At 40.4% G+C, this 15731-nt stretch overlaps 4 protein-coding genes across 5 annotated transcripts; all 4 read left to right on the forward strand.

Annotated features, from left to right (window-relative positions):
• The first annotated feature begins 928 nt into the window (after positions 1-928).
• Positions 929-8402, forward strand: LOC140778505 (protein DETOXIFICATION 42-like). Its single transcript, XM_073123250.1, has 14 exons — positions 929-1422; positions 1530-1651; positions 2428-2634; positions 2813-3000; positions 3879-4014; positions 4436-4532; positions 4711-4811; positions 5474-5637; positions 5895-5966; positions 6046-6162; positions 6302-6397; positions 6497-6618; positions 7491-7603; positions 8140-8402. Exons 1-13 carry the CDS (start codon positions 1325-1327, stop codon positions 7531-7533), a joined length of 1563 nt encoding a protein of 520 aa, XP_072979351.1. The 5' UTR covers positions 929-1324; the 3' UTR covers positions 7534-7603; positions 8140-8402.
• A 130-nt stretch (positions 8403-8532) lies between these two features.
• On the forward strand, positions 8533-10914 carry LOC140778507 (epoxide hydrolase 1-like). 2 transcript variants are annotated; one of them, XR_012107187.1, is made up of 5 exons: positions 8533-9129; positions 9230-9412; positions 9755-9990; positions 10323-10687; positions 10789-10914. XR_012107187.1 is itself a non-coding variant. In XM_073123253.1 (4 exons), the coding sequence occupies exons 1-4, from the start codon at positions 8842-8844 to the stop codon at positions 10567-10569; spliced, it is 954 nt and encodes a 317-aa protein (XP_072979354.1). In that variant the 5' UTR covers positions 8533-8841; the 3' UTR covers positions 10570-10705. The 2 variants fall into 2 exon arrangements, 1 of the variants encoding a protein (XP_072979354.1); XM_073123253.1 differs by lacking the exon at positions 10789-10914 and having other exon boundaries at positions 10323-10705.
• Positions 10915-11542: 628 nt separating this feature from the next.
• Positions 11543-13094, forward strand: LOC140778506 (uncharacterized). Its single transcript, XM_073123251.1, has 3 exons — positions 11543-12098; positions 12213-12398; positions 12598-13094. The coding sequence occupies exons 1-3, from the start codon at positions 11586-11588 to the stop codon at positions 12889-12891; spliced, it is 993 nt and encodes a 330-aa protein (XP_072979352.1). The 5' UTR covers positions 11543-11585; the 3' UTR covers positions 12892-13094.
• Positions 13095-13645: 551 nt separating this feature from the next.
• LOC140777133 (putative pentatricopeptide repeat-containing protein At5g52630) lies at positions 13646-15486 on the forward strand. Its single transcript, XM_073121044.1, has one exon. It carries the CDS (start codon positions 13668-13670, stop codon positions 15465-15467), a length of 1800 nt encoding a protein of 599 aa, XP_072977145.1. The 5' UTR covers positions 13646-13667; the 3' UTR covers positions 15468-15486.
• Positions 15487-15731: the final 245 nt, after the last annotated feature.

The following is a 15731-nucleotide window of genomic DNA, read 5'->3' on the forward strand; positions in this document are numbered from 1 at the left end:
GACTTAAAACTTAAACTAAGAGACTTAATATATTACCTAAAGTAATTTTATATTTAGAGATTGTTAGATCATTTATTCAATCAATATTTAAACTTTAGATCGTAAAAAATAAAATAATAAAAAAGTGAAACCTTATAAACTTAATGCTTGAATAGTAATAACCTACAAATATTAACTCCGTGATATAGATTTGCTGAAATCATCAAAACTGCCTGCTGAGAAGACCTCTTTTAGAAGCAATCAGGTGTCATAAAAAGATTGCAGTTATAAGTCCAACCACAATATAACATCTCCTCTGTGTGTGAGTGTTTCTTTCACAAAAAAGAATATTTTTTTACTTTTATTCTCATAGGGCATAGGATGCTCCGCTGGATGAATAAATCGTCCCAGTTTCGGTTAACTCGCTTGCTGGACTAGACCAGGCTGTCTCCCGAAGTCCTAAGATCAGCATCCCGATGGTTACCTTCATTCCCTCCTAATATTGATGGAGGGTAGTACAGCACTGCACAACTCGTATTCAAGTTAGAGGACAAATATCTCCAAACTTTATCCATCCATCCTTTTCCTACTTCTATCTATCCAGTGTCAAATTGCAAATACGTTAATAATTAACAATAAAGAGAAGTCTTTTTTTATTATTATTTTTAACACCTTAATTTTTCCCTCGTAATTCCCACTTTTTTGCTGCCGAGCATTCAATTGGAGGAAATTCCTATAATGTACCCTACAGATGATCACGCCGAGTATCTTGTTCTAAGTTCCAACCATCAGCTAGGTGGAGGGACCCACCAACCGCTTCAATATTCCATGGTCCTTTGTGCTGCGGTAACGGAACCACTTTTGTAGTAGTCCGCGAAATTGGCCTTCTCTTTTCCGTTTCGTCTTCATCCGGGTAATAACTTTGGGAAAGCCGAAAGCCCTCTAGAACACAATTCTTTATAGTAAATCATATTCCGAGGTTTAGTTGGAACCTGCCTAGAATGGTAGGAAGGAAAAGGTCGGCCCTGTGTAGTCTCTCTTATGCGTAGGCTATAACTAGGCCAGGCTCTATTCTTCTTTCTTTTGCCTCCTCCTCCCCTCCCTCTCTCTCTCGCTCTTTGTGGGTGGTGGAATCTCGAGGAGAGAGGGGGAAAGGAGCCATAGAGGACGCTACGGAGCACGGACGTCGTTGGTATTATTGAATTCCTATCGACATATTATTGGTCTCTTCGTTTACAGCTTGTTGGTTAGTACTTTGTTTCCTGAGAAGAGTAGCGAACGACTGGAAAAGCTTAGAGTCGAGCAGGGGTGACGGAAGTTGTTATGGGTCGCTTTTGATTGGTCCATGGAGTCCTCGCACGAAGGGCTGCTTAATAAAGGTACCGTCTTGATGTCTGAAGAGCGGAGAAACTCCCCTCTCCGTGTTTTTTTCAAGGATGCAAGGTACCAATTTCATTACATAGAGCTGAATGATCCTATTTTGGTTTCTGGTTTTGGATTTCGGGGTTAGTTTGGTTGTAAATTATGGATTCGATATATTTTTTCTTCAGGAAAGTCTTCAAATTGGATGAACTGGGACTGGAAATTGCAGGCATCGCGTTCCCTGCCGCACTGGCTTTGACGGCTGATCCTATCGCTTCGCTGGTAGACACCGCATTCATTGGCCATATAGGTCAGCTCCTTTCTAGTTAAATTTTCTTCAATATTCTTCTTCCCTTTTCTATCAAATATATTTTGTCAAGATGCTTGATGAAGTTGAAATTTGTATTCAAGTGATCTTTACCCTTTTGGGCCGTAGACAATTCTATAATTGTGCAAGGATGAGATGCAGTACCTTTTGGTGAGTCGTTGTATGAATTACAGGAACGGTTATCCTCATCCCTGTGTGGTGAGGATGAAACCGGTCATGCATGTTGGATTGGTGAGGCGAGAGATGTGATTTTTAAACATTAGGAATGAGACGAGACAGTTTTCGTGTTCTGGTTTTCACTTTGAGAAACCAAGTTGCGGTCAGTTTTGTTGTCCTTTCACAATGATGAAAGCTTCTATTTAATTGCGGAATTACCTACCACAAATATTAGCTTTTCCTATGTGGTAAAGTTTAGTTGCTTAACCGGTATGCTTCTCTTGGGTTTATGAATTCAATGATGCTGAAGGAGCATCATGATGGGATGAAGGATTTTATTGTAGAGTGAACTCTGTCCGTCTCTATTATAGACATAGTTTTCATTGTCAGAGATGCTAAATAACCACAGAATGGTTGAATAGTAACAATTTGCAGTGTGCACCATTTTAAATCTATTACCTGTCAATTTTATTTTGTTCTTTATTTTAATCCATTTAACTATCTTAATGCTCCTAGATCTTGTTATCTTTTTGACCATATTTACGTGGCCTTATTCATCAGATATGAACCATCAATTTTCTTTTTTTCTCTCATAATGACAGGTCCAGTAGAGCTTGCAGCAGTAGGTGTGTCTATCGCTGTGTTTAATCAAGTGTCAAGGATTGCTATATTTCCCCTTGTAAGTGTCACTACATCATTTGTTGCTGAGGAAGATGCAGCTGGTAAAATGGCCAATGAAGAAATAGAAAGTGGAGAATATGATGGACCTTCTTTAGATAATGAAATGAAAGAGTTGCTTGGTCATGAGGGTAGTCATTTCTAATCTATAAGCATCTTATTTAAAATAACGAGGATAGCGCAGTAGCTCTGTAGGCCAAATAATAAAAATTTTGGAATTTCCTTTTTCTCTTCAGATGTTCTATGATGTTCAGATTGCAAGGATTGGTTTTTCTGTCTTATGTCTATGGCTTGATTTTGCTTTAACAGATCTCGATAAGACAACATACATCTCATTGTTTGAATCTGATACAAATATGGGCAAATTCAAGCATCAGCGCAGACATATTCCATCAGTGTCTACAGCATTAGTGATTGGTGGGGTGCTTGGCCTTCTCCAAGTTCTCGTTCTTGTTTTTGGAGCAAAACCTATCTTAAGCTTCATGGGTGTGAAGATGGTAAAATGTTTGGTTATACTGTATTTAGTACTTGCTTGATACTGTAATGAAGAACTGCTTGGTTTTTTCAAATTAAACTTGTAATATTGTCGATTAAACTTAAAGAGCTTTTTGAAAATTTTCCCAAATTTGCATATAATTCCTGATCAGAACTACATTTTTCATGAAGAAAAAGGTCTCCCAATATCCTCAATAGAATTTTTACCAGCACACAGTAAATAGTAAAATATGTGTGCTTAGTGTTTAGTTCAGACTAGCAAGCACTCTGACCTTGAAATCTTAAATGCAAATTGTGAAGTATCCAATTAATATTTGAATATCTCAATAATAACAAGAAGTTAAGAAAATGTAACTTTACATAATTGTTGGAGAAATGTACAATTAGAAGCCAAAGTTTTGCATGTTGTGGTGATTTCCTCCTTCTAGGATAAACCTTTCCTTCTCTTTTATTTTGGGTAAATGATCTTTTCTGTATTATCAATCATTCCACATTTAGATCCTTACATTAATATAAGCACACGTGTATCTGCACCTCTGTGTATAAGTAAATAGATGACTCTTTTGACTGACATTGGAAGCCAACCAAAAGTGATAAAGGAAAAAAAAAAAAAAGAGAAAGAATTTGGTTAACTGATGTTATTTCCATTAACTAGGTGAGATTCTTTATAACATCGCATGATTTGCTGGGCGCTTGCAAGAGTACTCTTGAGTTTTGACTGGAGGTCTATGCATTCGAGCTGTAATTCTTTCTGTTCAAGTGTTCAAGATTATGTGCCCTCTCTTATTCCATACATGTCTGGAGTTTGTGTCCTTCCAAGTTTACCTATATGTATATATTACATATTGAAAGATTATTTAATATTATAATCTTCCATTAGGACTCGCCTATGATGACCCCAGCATGTCGGTACTTGACACTGCGATCTCTTGGTGCTCCTGCTGTTCTCTTATCTTTGGCCATGCAAGGGGTTTTTCGAGGACTTAAGGATACAAAAACCCCTCTATATGCAACTGGTAAGAATGTCACTTCCCCTATAAAAAAAAAAGTGTGGTCTCGCCCATTTGGTGCTCCTGTTGGCCTTTCAAGTTTATGTATATGTTATGATTATGAAATTGAGAACTGCACTGAGTTAACGAATGAGGTGTCATTGATGTCCTATGTTCATTTACTGATTCTTTTTGGTTAATCAACAGGTCATAGTATATGTATCATATCTGTACTAGTCATTGTATTATCTTTCAGGTTTTAACAGAGGACTTTGGTCATATTTTTTTAATTATGGTTTGAGAAGTTATCATTTTTGGCAAACTGTGGTTAATCATGGATTCTCTATTCTAGACTATAGAGAAGTAGTTCAGCATTATGGTTTCCTGCTTATTTTTAACACTATAAAACTAAATGTCTGACCCAGTTTGTTTTTCTGTAACAAACCAGTGGCTGGAGATGCAACCAATATTATTCTAGATCCAGTATTTATATTTCTGTTCCATTTAGGTGTCAGCGGTGCTGCAATTGCGCATGTTATATCTCAGTAAGTAGTATATTGTTTTTTAACCTTCTGTCAACCTGTTGCCTTTACAGTGTTCTAATTTCTTTTATCTGATTAATAACACAGGCACACTTCTGTTATACATTTAAAAGTCAAAGCTACTATATAAGTAACATTGTGCTGTTTTTCCTGTAATACTAAAGAATTTAAGTTCCTGCAGATATTTAATTGCGGTGATACTATTATGGAAATTACTGCAGCAAGTTGATGTACTGCCTCCGAGTCTCAAAGATCTGCAGTACAGACGGTTCCTGAAAAATGGTAAAGGTCTTTAGTAGTGTGGTTTTTAATTGTAGTACTTGCCACTATTTTCTTCACATTTTATAGATTAATAAGGGCATGTGCGCTCCACAAGTCTACATACACTAGCATGGTCAAAGAGTTTCTGCACAATGAACTTTCTAATATTCTTGATTCAGAGGTAGAATTCTAATAGGAGAGAGGTGGATGCTATATTTGCAGCTTTATGCAGGAATAAATAGTGCTCTAAGCATCTGCCGTGTTCATGGATACTATTCTAAGATTTAACTTTCCATCTGACCTATACAAAATATGCTTACCACCTGCTTTTAAGTCGTAATCATGGCTTATCAATGTTTAATATATAAATCTGTTTATCACCCATAATGGTGCATTGGTGCCAAAGACTTTCTTAACTCAGCTCTTTTCTCCATATATTTTATAATGCAATTTATTTCTCACTGTGAAAGTACAAAAGAATAAATTCATTGTAATACCTGAATTTATTTATACATGATAATTGGCCACTATTTACAGCATTGTTATCCTTTATCTTTAATACAGATACCATACTATCAATCCTGTTACAAGCCTACCACATACTCTACGATTATGTATTCTGCATTCTTTCTTTTCTTTTTTCCTATTGAGCTTTAGATCTTTCTCTCCTGACTTGCTTTCAGGTTTTCTGTTACTTGCAAGGGTCATTGCTGTAACATTTTGTGTGACACTAGCTGCATCTATGGCTGCACGCGAAGGTTCAATTCCCATGGCTGCATTTCAGATCTGCTTGCAGATCTGGTTGGCAACATCTCTTCTTGCAGATGGATTGGCTGTTGCTGGACAGGTAAAAGAAGCTGCTTTCTCTCTTGATTTTATTTTATCTTATTTTTTAGTAAATAAAAGAAAATGATTTTCAAGCAATTAGTCCACATGATTGCCAAGCCTCTGCATCTGATTTTGCAAGCAAAACTCGAAAACTCCATCTCATGTACTTTTGTAAAGTATTCAACTGCTGAATCAGAATTCTTCTTCCACATTAGATTGGAGCGTCTTTCCCTGACTTTATACTACTTGGTTGAGTAGTTTTAAACTTTTTGGCAGGCAATCCTAGCAAGTGCATTTGCTACAAGGGATCATTCCAGGGCAGCAGCTGCTGCATCCCGTGTTTTGCAGGTATGTAATTTCTCTTTTTATTTCAGTACATATCCATCTATTTCCTTCAACAATAATGGATTTTTCAACTGTTTTACAGTGGGGCATGGTTCTAGGGTTGGTCCTGTGTACCATACTTGGAATAGGTTTACAGTTTGCTTCGAGAATATTTACCAAGGATGCCAGCGTGCTGCATCTCATCCACATAGGAATTCCGGTATCTATGTTACTTCAATCTAGGGAATCAAAGAATTATGTTGTTTAAATAACTGAACTCTGGCCTTGTGGTTACTAAATAGCCTTATTGGACTATCCAATTTTTGCTATTATTGACTTATTTGCTTATGTCCACTCAGTTTGTGGCGCTAACTCAACCCATCAATGCATTGGCTTTCGTTTTTGACGGCATCAACTATGGAGCATCAGATTTTGCATATTCTGCATATTCCATGGCAAGTAAACGAGAACCTTTTTTGGCATAGAAATTTTGTTCATTGGCCTTCTCATTTCATATACCCTAATTTTGGTAATCGACACTCTTTCATCTTTAGGTCCTAGTGGCCATTGTCAGCATTATTTGCTTGGTCATCCTCTCTTCTAGTCATGGTTTTGTTGGAATCTGGATAGCTTTGACAATCTACATGAGTCTAAGAATGTCTGCTGGTTTATGGAGGTAAAATCAAATTTAATTCTAAATTTCTGAGATATGCTACTGATTCCAGGAGTAAATGTGAACCTTCTTGTGTGATTTATCTTTGTTAGTTTTTTGTAATTGCACGAATTATCTAACCTGATTCCACTACATTCATTCTCTTTCTTGTTATAAGTTTGATATGAGGTGCTACTTTGTCTTATTGGTAATGCTTGCTTATTTGCACTCAAGTACCCTTGGATTTGCGTCTTGATACAGCCTCTCTATAACCAGGATAGGGTTGTGTGCTTCTTGCCTTCCCAGGATACAACATTGATTGGATCTTTGTGCAATTGGATGCCCTTTTGATGAATGCAGTTCTCCATATTATATTCTGGGTTTTTCATGAAGAAAGTGCAAATTCATAAGGATAAATATGTTATCAATTATCATGATTTTCTTTGTACAAATAAGAAAAGTGTCAATTTTCAAGAGTTGAAAGAAATAAGCATCTCAACTCATGGATATGTAGTGATGTAGTCAATAAAGAATGTAGTTTTTGTAAAGTTCCTATATGTAGTCATACTAGTCAATGATGCTTGCCTGCTTTGGTAAATGGTTAGATGGCGCTCTTCAGTCCTGACTATGCTAAATTGGATGGTTCTGGGTGTCTCAAGTATTAGCTGTTCTATTCTGTAATCAAGAATAAGACAAGGTTTTTCTTTTATTGTATATATTATAGTATAAGGAAAGGTTGGGTGTTTTGGCGGTCTATGTTTAAGCTCTAATTTTCTACTGCAAATTTTTTTTCCGCATGTCATGGGTTTCAGGCTTTCACCATTTTAAAATATTGGCTCTGTTGCTATTCATGTCTGAACTATAGAATTTGCTAATAATGTGCTCAATATATGCAGGATAGGAACAGCAAGGGGGCCATGGTCTTTTCTTCGGAGTTGATCACACATTCTCATAACTGTTTCAGTTTCCCCTTGCCATAGGCTGTGAATTCAAATAGTGGTACTGAAAGGTAGGCTGTCTCTAATTGCTTCCTCTTTCTCATTTTTCTTTGACATCTCTTTTCAAGTTGATCCGCATATATGCATATACTTTCATCACTATGCTGCTTGTTTTCATCAAAGTATGATATTATCTTTACATCAATTTACTTCTCTATGTTTGCATCTTAAGGATGCTCCTTTCTGCTTAGCATTTGGAATTATGATTGGATCCTGTTATTATCTGTCTCGAGTTACTTTTTCCATTTTCTCTTGGAGCCTAAAGGTGTGGTTTTACAAAATGGAAACATGTTCCATTACTAATCTGTATTGAACATCCTTTGTAAGTAATTTGGAATCTAAAATTCTTTGTATGGTATATAATAATGTCAAATAATAAAAAATAAGGATGAAGAATTCTCTATCACATCACATCATTTATCTAAATAATACTTCAAATGGCTCTTAAGATTGGAAACATCTTTGTTCCTATATTCAGTCTGCAACATCTCAATGTGTTTTTTTCTTGAATGCTCATATTGTATTCATATTGTTATCTGATTTGCAGATCAAGAACCAAGGCCACTGGGTAATCTGATGATAATTGGGGCCGCGGAAGTAAAAGAGACTATTACCTAGTTAGGCTTGGATTTTCATGATGTCTCAATGTTGATGATTGTAGTAAAAGCTGACAATGTTGAGAATGATCAGTCTGTGGCAGTTGCAATATGTAAACTTGTGTCTATATTCGGGTTTATATAATTGATGTAAGCTCTGTTATTCTTTGTTACTTTTGACATTCGGATAGCAATATAGGTCAAATTTTGCAAATACTTGTATGGAGTGTTGAGAATATTTACACCGGAATCCTAAAAATTTATAGGATTCAAATTGATTTGGAATTCCAGTTTCACTCGATCCGCAGTTTGGAACAATTAAGTAACGAGATTTCTGTTAGTTTAGATAGATTTTTGTTTAATGGTTTGGATGAAATTTTGCAACCAAACAAGCATTCAGGTGTAGCAAATGTATCAGAGAGGGTTGTTCTCTTGCCCAATCATCGGCGTCTACATTCGAGTTGAAGAATACCTTTCATAAATCGAAAGATAAGATAATCCACCACCGATTTAGTTCTGTCCCTTGATGCCACATGGATCCGTTGCAAAAACTCGTGTCAGAAAGTGGAGGCATAGGATGCTCATATTGCTGCTCTGTGTCACCTTAAAAGCTTGTAGTTTGCTGCCAAGGGGGTAAGAAGAGAATCGTAGAGATGGAGGAGTGGGGAATTGAGCATAGGATGGTGGAGGTGAACGGGATAATGATGCACGTGGCGGAGAAGGGGGAGGGCCCGGTGGTGCTCCTCCTCCACGGCTTCCCGGAGCTCTGGTACTCGTGGCGGCATCAGATCCTCCGCCTCGCGGACCGCGGGTACCGCGCCGTAGCCCCTGACCTCCGCGGCTACGGAGACTCCTCCGTCCCTGCTTCGGCGGCCTCGTATACCATCGTCCACATCGTCGGCGATATCATCGCCCTCGTTGACGCCCTCGGCCAGCAACAGGTATATATAGTACATTCTCATGGAATTCCAAAAAGGAAAATAAAATTTTGGTACGATGTGGACAGCTGATTGGTTTTGCTTTGTATATACCGCATACCAGGTGTTTGTGGTGGGGCATGACTGGGGCGCAATCGTGGCCTGGTATCTCTGCATGTTTAGGCCGGACAAAGTTAAGGCCCTGGTGAACTTAAGTGTCCCATTTATACCACGAAATGCCTCCTTTAAGCCTGTGGAGTACTTGAGAGCACTCTATGGGGATTACTACTACATCTGTAGATTTCAGGTTGGCTGCTTGTTTTCTTCATTCTTCCGTTACTTGGTTGTAATGAGCATTATGTTCTACATTAATTAGCATTACTTGTTTTTACAAGTTACAACTTCTAGGTGGAATTCTGGATGACTAGTTTGGTAGCCAAAACTGTAAGGATTTCATCCCAAGTCTTTGAATGGGTTGAATTGTAGTCTTGTATGAGTTATATTGTCAAATTCACAAGCTTGTTCAAAACAATGGAAGATAATAGCCTATGTAGCATCGTGACTTGAGTTTGAATTTCATCAGCTTACATGAGTTAGTTTGTTTTCCTTTTAACTTTTCAAGCATGAAGAAGCATTAAAATTGTTTCAGGAACCTGGAGGTGCAGAAGCAGAAATTGCTCGTCTTGGAACCAACATCTTCTTAAGAAAAATTTTCACTTATCATAAGCCTGAGCCTCTGTATATACCCAAAGAAGGTTGGGGTTCAGCTAATGAAAAGATTACATTGCCCTATTGGCTGTCTGAACAGGACCTCAAATACTATGCCAGAAAGTTTGAGAAGACCGGTTTTACTGGACCATTGAACTATTACCGGTGTTTAGACCCGTAAGCTCTCTTCTTAACCTCTGAGTTTAGTGAACAGAATATGATGAGGCCACACCAAGTCAATCAAAGCTGTCTTGAATCTGTTAGGCTATTTAGCTTCTTACTCAAGTATAGTACTTGAAATTATCTGACTAATTCTGACTGATTGTTGTCATACCAATGACTTCACCCTTTATGAGCAATGCTTTTATATATGTAAATGACATCACTAATAATGAATAATCGGGGAGATGCAGAGAAGAATTCAAATTTCTTTCCATTCCTCCAATTTTGCTCATATATGTACTGCATGATACACTAATTTGCTTGTTTTTTCTGGGACTAATGTGCAGAAGCTGGGAGCTGACTGCACCATGGTCTGGGAAAGAAATAAATGTACCAACTAAATTTATAATGGGAGACCGAGATCTGACTTACCATTTCCCAGGTATGAACTTATACATAAAGTTCTACGGTATGAAAATGTACGTGCCGGGTCTCCATGATGCAGTTATTATGAAGGGGGTAGGCCACTTCCTTAACCAGGAAAGGGCAAATGAAGTTACTGACCACATCTACAACTTCATCAGACAGTTTTGATCTTTGATTTGCTAAGTTTTGCATCAGTACTTTGCTCAACCTTTATTGTACATCAAGTAAATCTCTCGATCTGAATATGAAGCACAATATTTGTCTGAGATGCTACGAAATAGTACAGGTATTCCCACAGCCCTGTGTCCTATTATTCTTTTCTAGTTTATCAAGTTTTCATTTGCTTGATCTACCATCACATGACCAGTTGTATTTTATCTATTGCAGATTAGAAAATACTTCTTGTATTTACGAAAAGAATAGTTATATCATTATCTGATGACCTAGTACACTTTTAGGACTTCTAATATCAACACATCAATCTCGGTAAGCAACAACATTCCAATCAACAGAGAATTGCTGACATTGCAGACTAGTTTCCATAGAACAGTACTCATTTCTGTGAACCTAACAGTAGTAGCTCTTTCATTTTTGTACGTACAAAAGATATACTACTAGTGTTCCAATTGATGATTCTACCATCTCCACTAGATTTATGTGTGACCCCACTTGTATCCAAAATAAGGGGAATGATCATTGAGCTCATAATCACATCCTCCTCAAGTCTTGCCCTTCAAGTCACTCCTAGTCTTCTCCTACCAGTACAATGGGCGTGCTCTTTGTATAATGTTCTTCACATGTTAATCTAGTATGTTATTAATTACCCTAAACAAAAGTGGATTTAAGCCAACTAGCTTCTCAATAAAGTAATACAGTTTATTTGTACAATCTTAACATCTATACTTTAAAGTGGTTGCTTCTACATGATGGTAAAAGACCATTTAGCTTTAGGATTAGGAAAATTACACCCATATAACATCACATTCCTACATAGAGGAATGATGAGTACTAATGCTAATGGTCCCAGTTAAAGAGCTCTTACCTGTCCTTAGTAAAAGCATTCTCCCTGTAATAATGACACCTTCAAATAAGCTTTCTAACTCTCCATCCTTCCCGCTCGAATATAAAAGCTCACACATTTGTCCCTCCTCTCTCTCTCTCAACTCACTCCTATCTCAACCAAGATGGCAAACCATGGCATAGGAGAAGATCAAGAAGCCCTCTTCCACTCCTCGCCATGTGCCCTCTACTATGTCGAGAGCCCCTCCACCACCTCCCACGGCAACAGCCACCCATCGGAATCCGCCTTCCTCTCTCCCTTCCCCCATGAGACCTTCAGTGAGAACCGCAACTCTCGTGAGGCCTCCCGTTTTACTCTCTCCCGTTACTCGTCATCACGTGGATCCAATAACTCCTTCCTCCATGAGAAGAAGGTGGCCTATGATGTGCAAAGCACCGATAGCCGATCTAAAGGCGGCAGCCACCAGGTTCTTCGGATTGTCACAGGACAGGAGGGAGATGATAGTGAGAGTGGGGGAAGGAGAAGTGGACTTTGGAAGTTCTTGTCCTTGGACCCTTCTTCCTCTTGTTGCTGCATCATGTTTCAAGTGATATGGAGGCTAGTTATGAGTGTGGGATGTGCATTTCTTGTGTTCTTCTTGGCAACTAAGCCTCCAACACCCAAGATTTCCTTCAAGGTATACTCTGACAGCAAAAGGAGTACAAGTTTGGAGAAAAAAGATATGGACCTGTTTGAAGAACATGATTCTTGCACAATAAAACTCATTTATTTAAATATTTTTCACATGCAGATTGGAAAGATAGAGCAATTTAGCCTTGGAGAGGGGTTGGATAGCACTGGAGTTATAACTAATATCTTAGCTTGCAATTGTTCTGTCGACATGGAGATCGACAACTACTCCAAGGTCTTTGGCTTGCACATTAGCCCACCATCATTGGAAATGGCTTTTGGGCGTATGATATTTGCCAGCTCACAGGTAGAGCAATGCTGATTTCAATAATAAAATTAAGCTTATTGCTGGATTCAATTAAAGTGGCTGTTATCATGACTAACCATTTTCTAGCAACTCTCAGAATGATGGAGCACTAACACTAAACAATTATGTAAGTAAAACCATCCCACCAACCACACTAATTGAGTTTACTTTTCTTTGTTCTACTTTCATATTCCAACAGGGGGACGAATCCTATGTTGATAGCCAAAGCTCCTTGGCCTTGAGGCTCTATGTGTCTGCAAAGAACAAACCAATGTATGGAGCTGGTCGAAGTATGCAAGACAAGCTTGAGTCTGGGCAAGGCCTCCCCATAGTTGTGCATGTGAGATCAAGATCCACTTACAGAGTAGTGGGGAATTTGATTAGGCCGAGGTATCATCATCATGCAGAGTGCCTCCTCCTCCTCATCCTCAACAGTGCATTTTATACCCAAATCTACAATAGCACATGTTCAGTTGCGAGCTACCATGGATAGAGTGTGAAATACTAGCATTTGCACTATTATCATTTTCTCGTGCATAATAGATGAATTGCAGGATGTGCCATTATCAAGTGTATAAATGAGTTCTATATAAGTAATTGGGGGTTTGCCAATCTAAGGGGGAGCACTAGTTCTCCTGATTGAGATATGTAAGCTCTAGATTTCTATGCAAGAAAAGAGTAAACTTTAGCTCAATATTAAGATTTGAGTGAGATTCATTGAATGAATAGTGATTGTCATGTGATAGAGAACAAAATTTTATCAATAATTATAAATTATTTAAAAAATATTTACGGGCATAAATAAGCTTTATTTTAGCTAGGAAGGATTCATCCATTATTTTAGATGGAATGTCTACATCAAGTGTGAGACTTTTTATTATTTTTTTTCTAACAGAGTTAACTTTCTCTCAGGCTATATAAGGTTGGACATTAAAATCAATCTTTCTGAAAAATATAAGCATGAGTTTTAATTGTACACATATAGCTATTTGAAGAAATAAAATTACCAAATATGAATTTTGATATTAGAGAGAGGAATTGAACCATGACTTCTCTATTAAGCCGGTAACACCCAACTACTAAACTATTAATATTTTTTTGGTTTTGTCCAAAAGAAAAAGAAAAGATACTCTCTTTGCTACCTGACAACTGATAGGCGGGATCATTTTAGGACCCACGGTTACGACCTGAAGAAGGCGATAGGTATAAACACAAGACCACGTCGTTAAACTTGGACCCTTTCTGAAAAATATTTTGACACTTCCCTAAATGCCCCTCCTCCCTCTCCCCAAATTGCACCCGCACCCCCCTCCGACCTGCCCCCGCGCCCTCTCCTCCCTCCTCCTCTCCCTCTCCACTTCCCGCGCTCTCCCCCAAGGCCAGCAGCTCCACTCCCACCTCTTCAAATCTGGATCAATCCCATCCTCTTCTCCTTCTTCTCCCTTCTCCCTCCTCTCCAACCACCTCATCACCTTCTACTCCCGCTGCTCCCTCCCCCTCCTCTCCCTCCGCGCCTTCCTTGACCTTCCTTCCCCTCCATCCCCTCCCTCCTGGTCCGCCCTCCTCTCATCCCTCTCCCAGAATGGCCTCCCTTCTCTTGCCCTTTCCTCCTTTCGCTCCATGCTACTCGCCGGCGTCCCCGTCTCCGACCGCTCCCTCCCCTCCGCAGCCAAGTCCGCCGCAGCCATAGCCGCCCCCGCCCTCGCCCGCTCCCTGCACGCCCTCGCTGTGAAGTCCCCTTTCGCCGTCGACGTCTTCGTCGCATCCTCGATTGTTGACATGTACGCCAAGTGTGGCCTTCTCGCTGATGCACGGCAGATGTTCGACGGAATGCCCCATCGGAATGTGGTCTCTTGGTCTGCCCTCATCTGCGGCTATGCCGACGGGGGGCTCAATGCCGATGCGCTTGATGTATTCAAATCCGCGCTTCTCGATGAGGTCGAGGTTAATGATTTTACCTTCTCCTGCGTCGTCCGTGTATGCGCGGCTTCGACCTTACTCGACCTCGGGGCACAGGTCCACGCGCGCGCCGTCAAGGCAGGCCTCGATGTGTCCCCGTTTGTTGGCAGTGCTCTCATCTCGCTTTACTCCAAGTGCGGCCTTGCCGAGCATGCCTATCAAGTGTTCGAGGAGATGCCGGAGCGAAATCTAGGCGCTTGGAACGCCGTCCTCATCGCCTCCGCACAGCACGGCCACATCACGGCTGCCTTTGAGAGGTTCGAATATATGAAGACTGCCGGCTTCCGCCCTAATTATATCACCTTCCTCTGCCTTCTTACAGCCTGCAGTCACGCGGGCCTCGTCGATGAGGGGAAACGCTACTTTGCCCTTATGCCAGAACACAGCATCGAGCCAGGCCCCGAGCATTATGCCGCCATGGTCGACCTCCTCGGACGCACGGGGCGCATTCCCGAGGCTCTTGTCTTCATCGAAACAATGCCAATGGAGCCGACGGAGTCCGTCTGGGGCGCGCTTCTGACAGCCTGCCGCATCCACAAGGACGCGGACACTGCAGCGATAGCTGCAAACCGGCTGTTTGCAACTGGATCACGCAGCTCCGGCGCGCACATGCTGCTCTCCGGCACGTACGCAGCCGCAGGGAGGTACGTCGACGCAGCTCGTGCCCGTAAGGCTATGCGGGACTGTGGTGTGCGCAAGGAGACGGGACTGAGCTGGCTGGAGGCTGGGGGAAGGGTGCACACCTTCGTGTCCAGTGACCGGAGCCACTGGAGAAGCGAGGAGATATACAAAGTGTTAGAAGAAGTCGGGGAGAGGATGGAGGCGGCCGGTTACAAGGCGGACACGAGCGGGGTGTTGCGGGATGTGGACGGGGAGGAGAAGGCGGCAGCGGTGAGGTACCACAGCGAGAGGCTGGCCATTGGGCTGGGATTGCTGATAGTGCCTGAGGGGGTTGCCATAAGGGTGATGAAGAACTTGAGGGTGTGCAATGACTGCCATACTGCGATTAAGTATCTTAGTAAGTGCACTGGAAGGACGGTGGTTCTCAGGGACAACCATAGGTTTCACCGATTTGAGAATGGGGAGTGTTCTTGTAGGGATTTTTGGTGAGCGGCATATTAGGTGAAAGGTAACCTACTGCCTCTCTCTTCTTTCTCTTTTCCCCTTTTTTCCCAACCCATAATTCTTTGGAAGGACGAGTAATTTGGAAATCCAACAAAGCTCACTAATTCATTCTCTGTTTCAAGAAAAACTAAAGGTGAACAATGAGTTGAGTGGGAACGAAGTTGGAAGATTCATATTTCTGGTATCATGACCTCTTGATGACGTTCCAACAAAACCAAGCGTTAATGTCATCATGCGAACATAGGTAAG

The sequence above is a fragment of the Typha angustifolia genome, chromosome 15 (assembly GCF_048772165.1).
Source record: "Typha angustifolia cultivar Huaian chromosome 15, ASM4877216v1, whole genome shotgun sequence".
Taxonomy (NCBI): domain Eukaryota; kingdom Viridiplantae; phylum Streptophyta; class Magnoliopsida; order Poales; family Typhaceae; genus Typha; species Typha angustifolia.

Excerpts from the sequence above, each read along its gene's own strand:
- LOC140778505 (XM_073123250.1), top strand. The coding sequence starts at position 1,325 with ATGGAGTCCTCGCACGAAGGGCTGCTTAATAAAGGTACCGTCTTGATG. Across the intron at positions 2,635-2,812 it reads AGAGTTGCTTGGTCATGAGG|ATCTCGATAAGACAACATAC; the intron begins GTAGTCATTTCT and ends TTGCTTTAACAG. Across the intron at positions 6,163-6,301 it reads TCATCCACATAGGAATTCCG|TTTGTGGCGCTAACTCAACC; the intron begins GTATCTATGTTA and ends ATGTCCACTCAG.
- LOC140778507 (XM_073123253.1), top strand. The coding sequence starts at position 8,842 with ATGGAGGAGTGGGGAATTGAGCATAGGATGGTGGAGGTGAACGGGATA. Across the intron at positions 9,413-9,754 it reads ACTACATCTGTAGATTTCAG|GAACCTGGAGGTGCAGAAGC; the intron begins GTTGGCTGCTTG and ends AAATTGTTTCAG. Across the intron at positions 9,991-10,322 it reads TATTACCGGTGTTTAGACCC|AAGCTGGGAGCTGACTGCAC; the intron begins GTAAGCTCTCTT and ends ACTAATGTGCAG.
- LOC140778506 (XM_073123251.1), top strand. The coding sequence starts at position 11,586 with ATGGCAAACCATGGCATAGGAGAAGATCAAGAAGCCCTCTTCCACTCC. Across the intron at positions 12,099-12,212 it reads CACCCAAGATTTCCTTCAAG|ATTGGAAAGATAGAGCAATT; the intron begins GTATACTCTGAC and ends TTTCACATGCAG. Across the intron at positions 12,399-12,597 it reads TGATATTTGCCAGCTCACAG|GGGGACGAATCCTATGTTGA; the intron begins GTAGAGCAATGC and ends ATATTCCAACAG.
- LOC140777133 (XM_073121044.1), top strand. The coding sequence starts at position 13,668 with ATGCCCCTCCTCCCTCTCCCCAAATTGCACCCGCACCCCCCTCCGACC.